General features: G+C 43.3%; 2 protein-coding genes across 3 annotated transcripts in view; one reads left to right on the top strand and one right to left on the bottom strand.

Annotated features, from left to right (window-relative positions):
• Positions 1 to 144: 144 nt before the first annotated feature.
• The window catches only part of pnkp (polynucleotide kinase 3'-phosphatase), a 39,413-nt gene continuing 21,776 nt past the window's right edge, over positions 145 to 17,781 (top strand). The window contains exons 1-18 of one of the 2 annotated variants that reach the window (XR_013504937.1): positions 145 to 331; positions 470 to 590; positions 1,375 to 1,421; positions 2,186 to 2,464; positions 2,677 to 2,976; positions 3,554 to 3,633; positions 3,832 to 3,889; positions 4,081 to 4,188; positions 4,276 to 4,347; positions 4,596 to 4,644; positions 4,730 to 4,800; positions 5,385 to 5,477; positions 5,614 to 5,710; positions 5,845 to 5,906; positions 6,511 to 6,620; positions 7,128 to 7,215; positions 7,343 to 7,410; positions 7,682 to 8,287. Coding sequence is in view for 1 of the 2 variants with exons in the window: in XM_071897237.2 (XP_071753338.2) it covers positions 470 to 590; positions 1,375 to 1,421; positions 2,186 to 2,464; positions 2,677 to 2,976; positions 3,554 to 3,633; positions 3,832 to 3,889; positions 4,081 to 4,188; positions 4,276 to 4,347; positions 4,596 to 4,644; positions 4,730 to 4,800; positions 5,385 to 5,477; positions 5,614 to 5,710; positions 5,845 to 5,906; positions 6,511 to 6,620; positions 7,128 to 7,215; positions 7,343 to 7,410; positions 7,682 to 7,802 (1,824 nt within the window). In the remaining variant the exon portion in view is untranslated. Of the gene's footprint in view, positions 354 to 469; positions 591 to 1,374; positions 1,422 to 2,185; positions 2,465 to 2,676; positions 2,977 to 3,553; positions 3,634 to 3,831; positions 3,890 to 4,080; positions 4,189 to 4,275; positions 4,348 to 4,595; positions 4,645 to 4,729; positions 4,801 to 5,384; positions 5,478 to 5,613; positions 5,711 to 5,844; positions 5,907 to 6,510; positions 6,621 to 7,127; positions 7,216 to 7,342; positions 7,411 to 7,681; positions 8,288 to 17,781 lie in introns of those variants that run through there. The other variant, XM_071897237.2, reaches the window with a different exon arrangement.
• Positions 7,965 to 17,561, bottom strand: LOC139910041 (complement C2). Its single transcript, XM_071897236.2, has 19 exons — positions 17,442 to 17,561; positions 17,151 to 17,263; positions 16,651 to 16,798; positions 16,244 to 16,429; positions 14,529 to 14,702; positions 13,576 to 13,674; positions 12,845 to 12,978; positions 12,418 to 12,559; positions 12,057 to 12,191; positions 11,655 to 11,759; positions 11,275 to 11,412; positions 10,813 to 10,910; positions 10,556 to 10,682; positions 10,256 to 10,403; positions 9,935 to 10,008; positions 9,745 to 9,839; positions 9,523 to 9,655; positions 8,905 to 8,954; positions 7,965 to 8,805 (listed from the first exon to the last, which is right to left on the bottom strand). The coding sequence occupies exons 1-19, from the start codon at positions 17,485 to 17,487 to the stop codon at positions 8,635 to 8,637; spliced, it is 2,316 nt and encodes a 771-aa protein (XP_071753337.2). The 5' UTR covers positions 17,488 to 17,561; the 3' UTR covers positions 7,965 to 8,634.

Here is a 17,781-nt window from a genome sequence, read left to right on the forward strand (position 1 = left end):
GGAGTTGGTTGTGACTCACCCAGCTATAAGTCATTCATGTAGGTGACGTCACGTTACTCTGTCCACCGCTCACGACACAGAGTGACGTTTAAAATACAGCTTTACAGGACGAACATAAATCCTATGAAATCAGACGCAAATCCACCAACAGCGTCCAGGAAAAGAGTTCAAATTACAAGCGGAATGACTAAGAGGAGCACGTTTCTAAACGAGTGTATTTTTGTGATGGACTCTGGTTCCACAGCAAAACCAGTCCCCCTCCAGTTTCTTCCTGCGCGCTTCACTTCAACGTAACTAACTCAAACACAATAGAAGTTGTGCCACTTGAAAAGTAGGATATTGCTGCTTAAAATGTACGCCGCTACTGCACTGTGATAACTACCTTACTTTCTCTGTTCATAGTTTTATAAAGTCATACCGCTCACAAACACATCATAAGCTCACTAGTTTTGCTGTGATTCCTCCCCAGATGTCGTGCACGCTGGTGAGCGCAACGGGAACTCGGATCTCTCTGGCGGACGGGCGGGCTGTGATTCTGGGCCGGGGTCCAGACACCGGGGTCACCGACAAGAAATGCTCCAGGCACCAGGGTGAGGAGTCCGGCATAGCTGGCCCGATACGTGCCATTCTCTCGTATGGAGAGAACTTGACGCCAAACTCCATCAAAAAAATCTGTCAGTTTCATGTTGCCTCGTTTATCGGCAAGGGTATACATCGTATACAATATCTTAAGACTTTTTACGAATGGTTGGAAACCAATATTCAATTCGGCATATATCCATTAAATAACACTTACTTAAATAAAACACTTAGCCTCATACTCTCACTATCTTCTTCCCCTAAACAAACAGTGGGGGGCGGTAGGCAGCAGCGTGAACCAATAATACAAATGTATGTAGGCTATATTTTATTGATATAAAGTGCTGCTTCGTGGATCATCTATACACCGAATTTACCAGAAGACCCTTATGATTTTTGAAAGGTGTTAAGTCATGTTCTACGAGGTGTGTGCGTTTGTAGAAAAACAAGGCAATTTTGTACTGCCAGAATTTGAATTGAGTTTGGTGTGATTTATCAGTGCTGGGTAAGGATGAGTCCGACACAAGAAAGCAGTAGGGTAGCTAACAAAGTCCCCTCGTCCAGTCAGCTTCAATTCAAGATTCAATAGTCAATTGCCAGATCAGCCAAGGTTGCTAGGGATTTGTAGGAATTCCTTGCAACCCCTTTATACATACACCCCCTCATAGAACACATATACATATACCCACCCCATACAATAGCCATGTACATATACCTTTCAACCTGTATACATATACCCAGCTATGTGTGTGTACTTATATATTTGTGATGATAACATTCTTGTGTTTCCTCTAGTGAAGCTGGTGGCTTGTTTCGCAGACCAGGATGTGCTTGTTACTCAGGTATGAAATCAAACAGTTTAGCCCAGCACCGTATCACAGTTTATAATTTCATTTTTGACCTGTGATACTTTTTAGTCTGAGATTATGCTGTATGTGTAGTGAAAGTTAAATAGCCAGATAAACTCATCTGTTGAAATTCCCCTCCATGAGTCATTGCTTGCTTTTCTTTGACTCCACCCACCACTGCCAGGCTACACAGGGTAAACACTATAAATACACAGTGGTGGCCTAAAGGTTAGAGAAGCGAGCTTGTGACCGGAAGGTCGTCGGTTCAATCCCCCGGACCGGCAGGATAAATCTGGGTGGGGAAAGTGAAAAGCAGCGCTTGCCCCTCCCTCATTACCACCACTGAGGTGCCCTTGAGCAAGGCCCTTAACCCCAACCGCTCCAGTGGAGCTGCTCAGTGGCCAGCAGATCAGACTGTGGTTGTACTGGTCAGCTTCCAGGTGTGAATGTGTGTGTGAATGTGATCAGGGCGTTCCTGAAAAAGAGAGCATTGCTCTCAGTGAAACTCCCCTGAATAAATAAAGGTAAAAAAAAAAAAAAAAAAAAAACAATCCAGCACCATATAATCCAGTTATATCTCAGTGTGTTCTATTGTGTCTGAATATTTGATGACAACACATCTTTGCCTTTAATGCCCAGACTCACCCTGCTTATCTTCCATCCCATAAACTTTGCTGTAACTGTATAACTTCTGCATTATATCTAGATGACAGTAACCTGTAGTCCAATGTTCACATCACTCTCGTCTCCCTCCACAGCTGGGTCCCAACCCCAGTTTCCTGGGCAGTGAGAAGCTGGGCCGGGGCCAGTCTGGTAGACTTGCCCAGGGAGGCACCCTCTACCTGGTTAACCAAAACCACCCATTGAAACTGCACTACTCTCTTAGCTCCAACGGAACAGCCTCCAGCGCAGCGCACAAAGGGCTGAAAGCCACCGATAAGACAAAAGGAGGGAGGAACGGGAAAGAAAGAGAGACGCAGTCAAGTCCAGGACCCAAGCGCAATATAAAGGATTTCTTTTCTGCCTCTCCCATGAAGGTAACACTTTTGGCAGTGTTTTGTTACTGAGCTGCAACCTAATTGGTTTATAATTCCATGTATTTTGACCTGTACCATGTGCATTTCATGGTTGTTTTTTCTGTAAGGTTACGGCAAAGATGGTATACATAAAGGAAAAAAAACGAAGTCAACCAACTGAGTTTGAGAGACAAAATGTTTTCGGTGAGATTTAATACGGTGTTTCTCTTCAGCCATCTAAGAGGTCACTGAGCCCAGAGAGGGGGGGTCCTGAGGTGAAGCGCCAAAGGAGAGATGAGAAGGGGTCGGACAGAGGGATGAAGAAAGAGGAGGACGAGGAGGAGAGACTGGCAGAGGAAAAGCTGAGGCAGCTGCAGGAGATGGCAGAGAAGACTACGGCAGGGAGCAGCGGCAGCACCCGGCCTTCGTCTTCTTCGTCATCTTCATCTTCATCGGCCTGTCCAAAGAGCAACTGGCAGCAGATCGGCAACCTGATGCTCTACACTGCTGCTGGGGTGAAGGGGAGCGAGAAGGTGGGAACTCTGTCAGTGGAACAGCTGATGAGTGTTTTTCTGTGTCTGCAGTCCGGACACGCCGGTTACACAGCATAGCAGTGGCTTGAGTAAGAATGTGACGATCTGAACTGAGATTAACTATTAAATGTACAGCAGGTATGAACATATCATTTTTAATTCATTATCAGAAATGAGTAGCCTTCTGTTTTTACCTTGATTTTGCTGGTTACTATATGCAAATGAAAGATAAAGATGTTATTTAATGGGTTTTCATTTCAGGCCTCAAGGCAACAAAAAGTAGAACATTTGAAAGGGTGTGTAGACCTTTGATATCCACTGTATATATTTAAAGCTTTTATGTAAAAATACACCCGTTCTAGTGGGGCTGCAATAGAGAAGAGTGGTAAACATGAGTGTGCTGTGTGCAGTTTACTGACGTCACCTTACAGGAATTCTGGGACTTGATATTCAGAATTTTCAAACAGTTACCTCTCTCCGCCATTTGGAGCCGCCAGTGTGCAAAGTTACTAAGACAGTGAGATGATGCAGGAAATGTGTAAATGTCTTAGCATTTTCTCTTCTCCTCCACCTCCAGATTGCTGGGTTTGACATAGACGGCTGCATCATCACCACCAAGTCTGGCAAAGTGTTTCCCACTGGACCAGATGATTGGAAGTATGTCTGCCTGCCCCCTGAACTTTTCTTGTTCAATTCTGCTTTTATTATAGCCAAGATGTGATAAATGACTCTGTCCCTTTCTCTCTCTTGATCTCTATTTCTGTCTATCTCTCTTTATCTCTGTCCCTGTCTCTCATATCTGTATGGTTTGTTGTAATAGTCCCGTGACCGTCCTTATGTTTGTTTAATTAACAGGATTCTGTTCCCTGAGATCCAGCCCAGGCTGGGTAGCTTGCTGAAGAAAGGATACAAGGTGGGGAGGAGGAACATGTGACAGCTGTCAGTATTTACTTACCTTTGCAAGATGAAAGCCTCTGAAATATTGAGCCTAAATTTGTTCAGGCCATGTGATGGGGATCTCAGCGGGCCGGCCACGCACTTGCAATGTCGTGGTTTACCAACTGTGGATTCCCATACAGTCTGTCCATGTTCTCTTTGTTTCAGGTGGTGTTCTTCACCAACCAGATGGGGATCGCTAAAGGCAAGCTGCGACCGGAGGTCTTCAAGTCTAAAGTGGAGGACATCCTCAGCACGCTGCAGCTGCCTGTACAGGTCGGGCCTGTTGTAGCTTGACTCTCATCACTCATCGAGACATTGTACATACAGCTGAGGGTTGTGGTCCTTCCTTGTGTGTTTCAGGTGTTTGTAGCGACTGGTCCAGGTGTCTACAGGAAACCGGTGATGGGGATGTGGAATCACTTGTGTGAGAAGGTATTTGCTGTTAGAGACACATGCACACACACCCATACTATTTAAAGACCACACCTCATACATTTGCCCTAAGACAAATGCACAGAGCAGGGCTAATGGATTACAGACAGACAACTGAGTCACGGAATCCTCCCATTTATCATTGTTCGCCATGTAATGTTGTCTTTGCATGCGACTGTTTGACAAGAACACAGTTTGTATTTTGTGGTTATGTTCTAGTTTTAATTGTATGTGTGTTTCCTGCTTAGGCTAACAGTGGAGTGACTGTTGACAAGACCCAGAGTTTATATGTAGGAGGTGAGTGAGCTTGTGTATATAGTAGTGTTGCCATAGTGATACACACACACACACACACAGCATCTGACATTACCTCTGTCCCCAGATGCAGCAGGTAGGCCCGTGAACTGGGCTCCAGGGCAGAAGAAGAAGGATTTCTCCTGCAGTGACCGACTGGTAAGACCCAAGACCTCTACTTGACTTGCCTTGACTTAAAATGTCTACAGTTATATTATCTAAACTCAAGACCTTAAAAGGCGTTGAACTTTAGGCTGCTCTAGTCAATTTTGTACGTTGGCAGCCGCAAATGGCATGATCTCAATACCCAGAAATCATGTGACCTGATGCCAGTAAACGCAATCCTTGGGCGAAAATTTCTTCTTCTTAGCAGCTGGTGGGGATAGAGATGGTTGAGAAAATCATTTCACAGCAGGTTCAGCCATCGTTAGGGACTCCAACTTTCTCTTGTGATTTAGGCTGATAAGACAAGTGCATTTTTGCATCAAAATGTAGTGCAGCTTTAAATATAGCACTTCTTGAAGGTGTTGAAGGTGTTGCGGTTTCTTGATGTGCTGTTTTTTTCTGGTGAGAAACAAGACCAATCACTTATATTTGGTCTTATATTTCATTGTAACTGCCATTAAATAAAATGAATTAGTAAATCGGACTTGATGGGAGAAATGGGGATTGAGAAAAAATCAATAAAATATGAGCACCTGTCACCTTACCCGTTTTCTTTACTTTCTGTCTCCCTGTTGTAGTTTGCTCTGAACATCGGGTTGCAGTTCCACACCCCAGAGGAGTACTTCCTGGGCTGGAAGAGCGCCCCCTACAGCCTGCCTGAATTTGACCCTGTGAGTAAAAACCACCATACTGGCCGTGTACTGTAACCTCTAACACAGTCTTTCTTTTATAGCGTAGGACTGCATGTGTGTGGGTTTGGCCTGTGTCGGTAGTTTTGTGAATGTTCGTCTTTATCTGAGTTATTAGAGGAAGGTGGACTCCAGTGCCAGGCTGTACGACCCGCCCGCCGCCTCCCTCACCTCCAGCAAGACGGAGGTCATCGTCGCTGTGGGTTTCCCTGCATGTAAGTGAAAGCGGACTGTACATCACCTTTTATCTTTCTCCCTTCCTTTTGTTCCAGCTTCCCTCTGGTCCCCCCTCCCCTCCCCTCCCACACCCTTCTCAGCTCTCTCTCTTTTCTCTTCCCTTCTTCCACAGCTGGTAAATCCACCTTCTTCCACAGCCACGTCATCCCAAAGGGCTACGTGTACGTCAACAGGGTGAGTGGATCTTTGTCGCACCTCCTCTTGTGTTAATAGGGTTCAGTCAGCAATCTATCTTTATCTTTTTATTGAGAGCCTTGCTCAAAGCCCGAAAAGCATCTGCAGACCGCAAAACATTTGCTTTCATATCCATATGGTAGCAAATAGTAAGTGGTAAAAAGAAAGGTTGGACAGAATTCAGATGTTTAGCCAGAAGTTCCACAAAAGAATGATAAAAATGTTATAAAATTCATCCTGTTAATGAAAAACATTTCAATTTCATATGTTGCTTTTATGTAATGATGTTATCTTTACATACATCTTTATCTTTTGGTTTATTTGCTTTTATGTTTCTTGTCTTGCTTTTGCTATTTGTTACCTTGCTTTGTAACTGTGTTCTGAAAAGTGCAATATACGCAAATAAAGATGACGATTATTAGTATTAGTATTGTTTAGTATTTAGTATTACTTAGTATTAGTATTAGTATTCCATTCCATTTGGGCCTCTTCTCTAACATCTTGTCGTGACCCACCTGTAATGTTTGATTTGTGTGTGTGTGTGTGTGTGTGTGTGTGTGTGTGTGTGTGTGTGTGTGTGTGTGTGTGTGTGTGTGTGTGTCAGGACACAGTCGGTTCGTGGCAGAAGTGTGTGTCGGCATGTGAGCATGCTCTGAAGGAGGGCCGCAGCGTCGCCGTAGACAACACCAACCCAGACCTCGAGTCTCGCAAGCGGTAAACCACAACTGTATCGATATCTGTTTGTCTAAGAGTGTACTCTTGTGTGTGTGTGTGTGTGTGTGTGTGTGCACTTTTATGGTTATGAGTATGCCCATACACTCAGGATCCACTTCGTTATGTACACCTTTATGCAAACAGCTGGCTGCTCCAGACAGTGACTCAGGTGTAAATAAAGCTTAAGTGTAAAGACCGGGTGGAGATGTTCAGTTGCTGTTCCACTAAATTATTAATTTAAACCACTTTGAACTTTGTCTGATGTTTGGTACATCCTGAGATTTTGGCACTTTACTGAGAATGGTGGAATAACCAGAAACCATTCAATCAGACAAAACACCTCGTTGACAAGAGAGGTTAGAGGAGAATGTCAGGACTAGATAGGTGAACCTAATAAAGTGGATACTGAGTGTATGGTGCTGTTGGTGTTTATGCATATATGCTGCTTGTGTGTGTGCAGGAATGTTTGCCTGTTTGTGGAACCAATGCTTTGTGTATGTTTTCCAGATATGTGGATGTGGCCAAGGCAGCTGGAGTGTCCTGCCGCTGTTTCCACTTCTCAGCCTCTCTGCTGGAGGCCAAGCACAACAACAGAGTAGGACTCGCCTCTCCATAAGCTTACCCTTTACCCGTCTATTTTACTGTACTTGTCCCATCAGTTTTTTTTTTCATTTAATGCTGGTGATGAGGAGTGTTTTTAAATGCATTCTTGTTGTTCCCAGTTCCGTGAGATGGCTCCCTCAGACACCAAACACGCCAAGGTCAATGACATGGTCTTCCATAGCTACAAGTAAGTCTCACTGGCCAGCAGGGATAACTCTCTCTCTCCCACTATTATCGGATCAGAAATTTACCCCATGTGAGAACTTCTGCACAGAGCTTGAAGAAATGTAGCAGTCGCAGCACAATAGCCAATATATTCTGTGGATATCAAAAGTCCACACACCTTTTCAAATTCTACTGTATAAAGGAACCAGTGTCTTCACATTTCAGGGTTAGGATTACAGATGAATTTGTTGCACTGATGTTGTCCGCTCTAACCTGGAACTCTCTCTGGACAGGAAACACTTTGTGGCCCCTGATCTTTCCGAGGGTTTCTCTGAGATCCTCCAGATCCACTTTGTCCCTAACTTCAAAGACAGCCAATCAGAAACCCTGTTTCGACAGTTCTCGGAAGGCTGATTGGACAGGTGGCACTCTAGCAGCTTTGCTGGCTTGCTACTGGCACAGAAAAGATCACAGAATACAGCCAATGAAGGAACTAAGCAGTGGGATCCAACCAACAAGCAATAATCCTATCAATACTCCCTGAAGTGGCTGGAAAACACACCAGACAGACTTACGTTAGTCAGTAGAGACTGATTTATTTTTCTATTCAAGCTGGTGGACGATGTGTTGTAGGGCTGACCATTACCATCTGTGCAGTGCTGCCTGTATTCCTTCGCTTCTGTGCATATGGCTTATGGGACTTTGACTACACATTTGAATGGCAATGTTAACAAGCACTACCATGCTAAATCCAGTCCTTTTCACTAAAGCAATGTATCAAACAATTCACTGCATTGATATGAATGAACAGATTTATTTGAATTGAATATATGCCCCAACAGCTTGGTGTGCATGCATGTACATTATGTGTTGGAGAACTTGGACTTAGTTTACTAGAGGTATAGTATGGCAAACAACCAGGATAATTACTTACTTACTTACTATTAATGTGTTGTATATGATTTTGTTAATTTCCTCTGCAAATGAATAGACTCCAATCCAGCAACGTCTGTCAGTAGTCAGAAATGTTTGTATTTCAGTTAACAATAAAACATTGGAGAGCAGTTTTAAAATACTGACTATGACTGGCTGTAATTATTTCTACCATGTGTATGCTGTGGCTAAAGCAACTAGCTATCTCTACATGAGTTCTCTTGAATCATAAGCTCTGCCTTTCATTGTTGTGGCTTAGTCTAAGCAGACTCAGGCAGGCTGATCCTGGATCTGCATCTGCTCAGCAGCCCTCTCAGTTGTCCAGGAACTGGATCTCCTCACCCAGATGCTCTTTCAGCCACGGCAACATGGTGAACAGGTCGATGTGGAAGTCGCGAGCATCGGGAGGCGGCTTGTCACTGCTGTATCGAGCCGAGTAAGATGGACTACAGACATCTATGTTGCCCCAGCTCACGACCCCCACCTGGGATGACGGGGAAGGACAGTGGGTGAAATTTCCACGTTACACTGATAACACTGTATAATGAAGCTTTATGTAGGTGAATCATTGTGATTTGCTTACCTGAAAGTAGCGCATTCTTTTTTTAAGGAAGAGGGAACCACCAGAGTCACCTAAGATTAAAGAAAAAAAACACCAGGCCACTGGAATTAATGAATAATCTCTATCCAGTCTTTATACAATTTTAGAATGTGAGTGTATTTGAGTGTGTGCTTGTGTGAGTTTTCTCGTGTGTGTGAGTATGTGTGATTGTCTTGTATCTTTGGTACTCGTGGTGACAGTCAATTTGTGTGTGTGTCTGTGGCTGTTAGAGAGTAAATTCTGCAATGGAAAATGTATTTTCTTTGCACATTTATATGTTTAAATATTCAATATATATATTTTTTTTAATTCTTCACTTAAAGGAACATTTGCATTTTTTCAACCTTATAGTTACTTAGTTTACGTGAAAATATAGCGTAATAAATAAAATATCAGTGAGAATTGAGTAATAAAGCATAAAATTTGGGGGGAAACACTGAATCCTTGTCATTTTAGGCATGAAAATGGTCAAATTAAAGATGCTGAATATCGGTACAAAATATCAACTATTGACAGCTTCAATACAAAATGTCTGTAACAGCATTGGCTTTCAAAATCCCATATTTGTCAAACCCCGGTGACTAAGTGTTGACTCCAGACCTTTACAGGTGATAGAGTCCTGGAATCCTGTGGAGCCTCCAGAACAGAGAAACCGGTCAGGAATATATTCGTCCACAGTCACATCAGTGGGCTCTGTCAGCGTTTGCTTGGCCTTCTCCACACACCCCGCCCTCTGCAGAGAGCCAACGGATAAGAACCAAATACAGTAAATCTCTCATTCGTAAGAAAAAGCAAACTCAAGTCACATCGACTGTTGCCCACCTCACTTTCCGTGTGAATGTGTGTTTCCTTGCGTTTGGAGTCTGACTTATGGACGAAGAAGGCAGCGGTCTCTTTGTGTGGTAGTAGCTCATCTCCTACACACACATACAGAGTTCATTTTTGTCACAAAACAGATAAGCGTCTTTAATCTGTTATATGAGAGGCGAAAGGTCAGGAGGTCATGTCTTACGGTGCTGCTGGCAGGTAGAGTTGATGCTCTTCATGGCTCGGCTGGCTGGTACGGTGCATGGCAAGCAGATCGGTCTGTTGTACAACATACAAACACACATTAAAGACTAAACATTTCATACAAGAACACACGCCGCCCATACGCACACTTTCATGATGTGAAACAAGTTGAACAAAGATGTTTTTATACCTCTCCTTGAATGAAGTGATGGCTTTGAGTGTAGATCTTAGTATTATCTTTGACCTTGTAACTTTGGTAATAGTTGTGGATAGTCATTGCCTGTGTGTGTGTGTGTAGGATCTTTTCTTTGGGCTGTCTTACCTAGCCCTCCAAGACAGAGGGATGCTCTTGTTCACCCGTACCAGAGCTATATCGTAGTCATAGAACTCTGATACATTTCTGGGTTTGAGTGCAGCGGTGTTGTACTTGGGGTGCATGATCACCGCCTTGGTTAACACCGTACCCGCACCTAGGAAACAAAGAGGGGTGACCTGTTATGTCAGCATCAAGTGTGAAATCAACAAGATGGATAATTCTCTCCATTTCTCTCTCTGTTTTTCTCTTACAAGCATGTGCACAAATGTCAAAATCTCCCAGATGTTTTCCTGTGCTAACACTGACCGTGTTCTACCTCCACCCGCTGGGTGATTTTCTCTGTGCTCGCTCTGGCAAAGCAGTGAGCCGCCGTCAGCACCCAGTTCTGGCTCACGATGGATCCAAAGCACGTCGTCTGTGATTGCCCCTCAATCTATGGGGATGGAAAGGTTTCGAAAGAGACAGTTTGAGAAATTTAATTTGAGAAAATCCACTGTAAAATATCAAAATGATGGAAAAATACATTCAAATGACTTGAGCGGCTGAATGTACACAGTTCTCACCAACTTCAGAGTGACGTGCCAGGGTCTGGTGTAGGCCGTCTCGTCCTGGTTGGACACGTCTTCCTGAGCCACCCCACACATCGTCACACTCTTGTCACCTGTATTATCAAACATAACATTGTTAATTATTATGATTCATAAACTAAAAAGTAGTAAATTCACAGGATCTGATGCTTAAATAATGAATTTTTCCATATCATACATTCAGATTTGTGAACACCATCCACCAGATAAATGCTGGTACATTTTTGCTGCGGCTGCCATGTCTGTCATTTCTAAAAAGCCACTTTCGCAGGTTGCCACTCTTCAATTAATCATTTCTATTCTGAAAACTAATTTGCCTGCTGACAAAATGACAGCTGGAATTATGAATCAACTTGCCGGAGTGACCAGAAGTTTCATGCCCTACATACACTTGATCATAATGTACACAGTATCATGGATAGTTGGCAGCCTACTTACTGATCATGCTGTTGAAAACCTCTCCCAGTGTTTTGTAGTCTTTCAGAATGAAGACGTGCTTCTCATCGCGCTTCTTTGAGGCGATGGCATTCAACTCAACTTTGTTCACGTCCTTCCCAATACCAAATACATAGACGTCTGAAGACACACACACACACACACACACACTTACATATGCAAACATGTTTCTTAACTGGCACAATATAAAATAAAACCATTTCCAAGTTTGGTAATTTAGGAGCTGAAGCTTATTCTACTGTTGTACTCATTTTAAGTCGTTCTGGATAAGTGTCAGCTAAGTAGCTAAAATGTAAATATAAATGGTGCGCTACGAACTAGCAAACTTAATTTCATTGTATGGATATGATTCATTACAATACCCAGCAGTGTCTCCTCGGTGTGGTCCTGGGCTGTGGGGCTGTAGCCCAACAGCTGGCGGATATGGGCTAGGGCAACCTGAGGCCTGGTGCCTACGTTGGAGTAACCTGCAGACAGAGAGAGAGAGAGGAATAAGGAATGAATTTCTACACTCTAAAACGAAAGGATTCTTCTAATGTTCCCTTTTCTAATCTCGGAAGACCTATATTCGAAGAGCCATTGATTGTAAAAGGTTGGACAGCTCCTACATGGTTCTGCACGGTTGTTCAAAGGTCAAAAGTCATTTTATGAGCTGTCAAAAGGTGCTTTTGAGCATCTTATTCTTAGAGTGTGTTTGTCCCTCCCACCTGTCTGTCTCAGAGGCATCCTGTGTAATCTAAAGGTGATTCGTCCTGTCTCTTTACCATCAGTTTGTATGATGATGATGTTCTGGGTCTCGTCAAAATGGCTGTCCCTGCTGTTTTGCTTGAAGTAGGACATCAACTCATTAACGCGGTGCAACGCAGCATAGAGGTTGGTGCCCGTCTGATTGCCATGGCCTGCAGATGAAGACATGGAAAAGAGTGAGTAATTGAGCTGCTGCGTGAATCAATGAATCAATGACTGAATCAATGAACTACTGAATACAGAAATGCATTACGGTTGTATTTGTCTGAATCAGCCTTAATTTGGGAGGTCACAACATAGGAGACAGAAGGTTGTGGTGATTAAATGAATGAATGAACAAATTAAAGAATGAAAGAATGACAAGCTGCGGTATCCTACTATTGTGGTTGAACGCCGTCAGTGTCCTTATGACTCGGTCAGCATTGCTACTTGTGAATGTACTCCTGATGTCCACGATGTCTTTAGCCTGGCTGGCGAACGATATCACATGGAACTTCATCTGCACCTCATAGCTGTCCAACTGGGAGGGCAGGGAAGAAAATATATGGGCAACAACTGAGGGTGACAGACAAATCGATGAATTCCTGTATCAAAGGCGTTGTCGCATATGTCAGGCCAGGAGTGATAAAGTCCAGACGAGCATTCATTTGTGCACTCATGCATTTTGCCAAAGTTGCATGCACAGAATCTTGTTTGTCTCACTGTCGTTATGCAGTATACGCTTGCTCTTATTCATCTATCTGTTGAGGACAAAAGTTTGCCCCACTGCCCCTGTTGAATCAAGTCGAGTTCAGTTGATACAGACCTTCCTGATAAGATCAACAGTGGCGTCCCTGGATTTTTGGAAGCCCTCCTTGGTGATGCTGCCTGATGTGTCCAGTAAGATGTAGATGTTGATACGACTGCCATCAGTCACACGCACAGTTCGACCAAAGGTCACTTGAAGGGGTAGAGGGGAATAATTACAATACAGACATGCTTCCCCCACTCACACACCATTCATGTGCACGCACAATATGAACTTGCAAAGTCCTGTTACACCTCACTGCTAATTCTAAGGTTGTTTTTTTCTTTGGTATGTTTGCTTGAGTCCGAACCCAAGTTCGATTGTTCCCAAGCCCCCCAGCACCGCTGGTCTGTTAAACATTCATCATCAATGTGCGCCTTGCGTTCTTTGCAATGATTTTGTTTATTTGGTGTCACTACCAAAATGTGCACAACAGTGAGCGACACCTGCGCCTGTGTGCCTCACATACAGTCATGCTGCAGATGCGCAGAAGGCGAGCTGCTCACACAAGGTTTTTCAGAAGACAGGCAGTAGATATAGGCCTATTTGCAGCAGAAGCGCATGCACTTGTTTTTATTTCCTGAATGAGTACGGACTGCGTTCTCACAGTTCGCATGGAACCGTACTCAGACTGCTTCCTACAGGTGAATTTGTTCAAACTAAAAGGCCAGTGTGAAAGTCCCCTGACATTTTGCATGTGCTAAAACATTTAGAAACCATGAGATGGTTGTGACACAAGTTATACCCACCCTTCTTTTTGAACTGCGGTGAGAGTACATCCATGACCCCAGAGAGTGACCCTGCCATGGCCGCTGCCACAATGCTGGGGGAGTCAAAGGTACTCGGGCCTGCATTCAAGCACAAAGGAAATCATCCATGGATGTTTCAGGATATATAATAGTGTCCTGTGTACTCATTTGTTACCACTTCAATGCCCAGCATGCTGAAGGTGGACAGTTGGTGATGATACACAACACAGAAGATTAGCCTACACTGATAGCTCAGTGGTTTTGGCAGGGGTATCCATTTGCCACCAAGAGTACTTAAATCAACAAAATTTCTGGGGGATGTGGATTAATGACTGACAAGATATTATTTGTTTAATATGATAAATCATTAGATGTAGGTCATCAGACTATCAGCTGAGAGGGAACATTGGTCCTGAATGGGTTTTTTTTCCCCAGATATGGCATCCAAATAGATTTCTGTCAATTTCTGCTTGAACTTTGCTCTCCATTAAGAATGTAAAATAGTTAAGTTCAGGATGGCAAAAATTCTGAGATTAAATTTGGACTCACTTGACACTAGAAAGGCCAAGGGATTTGAGGGGTCTAAGACAATGCTAAACTGTCAATTAACGGGGGTAAATATAATCACAACTACTATTTCCTTGTGTGATTTTAAAAATCTAACAACACAAGATTATACAGAAAATGGGTCTAGTAAAAGGCATTTTGGGATATTTTGAAAACTGAAATTCTAAAATTCATAACAGCTGTCAACTGATGTCAGCTTAGCCTTTCTGGTACTAAGCTAACGTATGGTGAGGTCTACACCGTGCCATTCCCATGGCACCCATGGGTTTTGGGTTCAGGCCTGGAAATGTAGCCTCTGCTGTTTCAAAGGAACAAAATGACCTGAACCTAACACTGTGCTTATCACTGTGTGCTAAATTTATCTACAAAACTATAATAGTTCACACCCAGGCATCGTGGTGCTGTGCCGCTCCACTCCCTGTTCTCCAGGCAAACCCTCTCATCCGAACCCAGCAGATCCAGACCAGTCTGACACTGGTATTTCACCTTCTCTCCTGTTCGAAACCGGCCTGCTGACCTCTGGGCCCCCGGTGGGACCCCTGGGTCCTTACAGTCATCAGCTGGATTTTAAGACAGAGGGACAGGTCTGGTTTAGGTGGTGTTACAATAAAAACAAAATAAAACATTAAAAAAGACCATACAGTAAGTGACACAACCATTAAAAATGGGCTATATACATGTGTGTGTGTGTGTGTGTGTGCATATGTACAATGGTTCAGAATGGAACTTTGATTACAAAAGATGATTAGGCAACATTTTATTTGAAATGTTGCTCATAAGGCATTATAAGGCATCAGAAATGCATTGTAAGCACATTGTGAGTGCATGATAATTACCACCACAATCACAATGTGTAAAAAATGTATGGGATTGACTAATATAGGGCGCAACCGAATGGCTAATAACATGTTATTAAACTGAATCTACTTGTCTGATGTTTGTCTTAAATCGTAAGAAAAGTTTCCCCATGCTCCTAATGGGCTTGTAATCTGCTTGAAATGCATCACAATACACTTCAAATGATGATTTTAATTTTCCCTTCTCAACATATTTCAAATGACTAATTACAGGAGGAAGCATAGAGGCTGCCAAGATGAAAAATTTAAGAACATTTAACATTTATGACATAACATGGAAATACATATTAATTTCTACATTATATTTTCCAGTTAAAGAGAAAATGGGTAAAAGGCTTAAAGGGTCTATGTGTAATTTCTGGTCCAATGTGGCCTCTATCGTTCAGCGTTGTCATTGCAACAACACTCTGCCCTCCGTAGAGCGAGACCATCATCTGCATGGTGGGCAGGTTGGACTGTTTCACAATCAACAACAATGAATGTTCTATCATGTTTTACCGAATAAGCTCATTTCTTTTGTTCAATGGACGCTTACTGTGATTAGGATACTGACATTACCACTATTCCTGTTGTCTGTGGATTTTTGGAACATATAGAAGGTAAGGAGTCGCTATTTTGTGTGTGTAGTAACACCACTTCCCCGTCCCCGGAGCATAAATGGGCCAGTCCGTTAAAATTTGAGCTGTTTGGAGGGTTAGTGATTACCAATTAGTAATAAAGTCTCAAATTATATTTTCCGATGTGTGTTTCTTGCCAATAAGCAAAGCAAAAACAAATTGCCAGATTTTTGAACGGACCTTGGCGTGGTACGAGGGCCTTCAAACACAAACAACACAGTCTCTGCCCACTCCTGTGTTTTTGAATGAAGAAATCTACTGTTTACTTTGTTTCACTCACTACCATTCGGGAACCTCTGCTGATATTTACTAGTCATATTATGCTTCAGTAAAGCAGAAATATTGCACATTTAACCTTTAAAAGGATGAATTGTCAGTTTTGATCAGTGACCTGTTTTTGCAGATTTGTTGTGTAGACCTAAGTAAGTGTGAGTTCAGTCGGTGCACGCCTGTGTGCACAACGGCTCACTGTTAGACTCTGCTATGGGAACTGACACACCTGATGAATTAGGCCCGATTAACTCAATTGAATTAATATCCTGTCAGCCTAACCTGTACCAGCTTTATGAGGGAATAAAAAGTATGATGGTCAACACTCCCTATTTTCTGCCTAAAAGCCTCCCTCACCGTGGTTGTCACAGATAGGGTTGGTTCCTGTCCACTCCCCAGAGAGGGTGCAGTTCCTCTGGGCTGACCCAGACAGAGTGAACCCTTCCTGGCAGGAGAAGCTCTGGACCTTCCCTGGACGGAACCACTGGTCCCTGGGCCAGATGTCCCCATTGTCCAGCTGGAGCTGGGCCGGACACAACACCTCTGAGAGAGGGAGAGGGGCGTTTGGTATGGACAGAGAGAGAGGGTGGAGGGAAGGAGGAAGAGATGAAAAGAGGAAGAGAAAGTGAGAGTCCGGTATTTTGAGAGAAGAGTCTCTCAGCTCAGATTATTAGCATGAGATGCCGTATGAGTGCATATGAGAGGCAGATGAAATATTGTGAAAGCATCCCTCCTCCCACTCTAGCCAGCATCCAACACATTACCTTTACAAGTGGCCTGTGACAGCGGTCTGCCATTGGCCAATCTCATGGTTGACCACTCCCCGTCAGCGCTGCACAGCCTATGACTGACAGGGAAAGGGTAGCGTCCGGGGCCACAGTGGTAGGTCAGCACACTGCCCTCCAGCCCTCCCTGTGTAGGACACATTTGGCACTTTGTTCACTTTTGGAGCTCAACTAAAAAAAGTGATGTGAAGCTTACCAGGAAAGAGACTCTGGAGTTGCTTCATTTTCCAGGCATTGTACTTCCTTTTTATTATGACTGGAAAACTGATAGATTGCACTTCTATTTTTGTAACTGTCAGCTTCACATTCAGTACATGAAATCAAATTATTACAAACTACAGTGGGCGCATAACTCTCACATTTTCATTATTGGTGGATAGTAGTGCCATATTTGTGCAAATGTAACATTTATATTTTAGCCCTTTGGCTCATCTAGACTGAATTGCAATGAGTTAAGAAGGTGTACAGTGTATTCCTACCTGTGAATAAGTGACATTTCCACCTCTGATGGTCTCTGTGGTGGAGCAGTTCAGAGGTAGGGGCTCATCATACTCTTCGTCATTATAGTCATACTCTTCCTCCTGCAGATGCACTGGAGCACACACAGTAAGACAGTCAGAGATAAACATGCATCTATCGATACACATACCGTACATAGATAGATGCATTTGTGATAATACTACACAGAAAATACACAGACACTGAAACACAAGGGCACAAAGGTAAGGCAACTTGAATCTTCAGATGTAACAGAGTTAGAGGCTACTCACCCTCTTGGATGAAGAGCAGGATCCACAGCAGCAGCACAACATACATGACAGGACTCTATGAGTTTTGCGTTGTTTGTCTGACAGAAACTGCAGTGATAGTGTCTATACCGACCACAAATCAGCTGCTTTGTTTGAGGACTGATTACCCATTAACACAGCAGCACCAGACAGGGAAGGAAGGATTGAGCAATTTAGGACAGAACCACTGATCTGTGCTGTAATACATGGGCGCTCTTGCTTTCGGTTTCCGAAGCAAGTTTGGTTTGGTTGAAAATGGTGTGTAGTGCTCACATACATTTGTATTTGTGTATGTGTTTGTGCACCTGCTCTCACATCAATT

This window comes from Centroberyx gerrardi, chromosome 6 (assembly GCF_048128805.1).
Source record: "Centroberyx gerrardi isolate f3 chromosome 6, fCenGer3.hap1.cur.20231027, whole genome shotgun sequence".
In the NCBI taxonomy this organism is placed as follows: Eukaryota; Metazoa; Chordata; class Actinopteri; order Beryciformes; family Berycidae; genus Centroberyx; species Centroberyx gerrardi.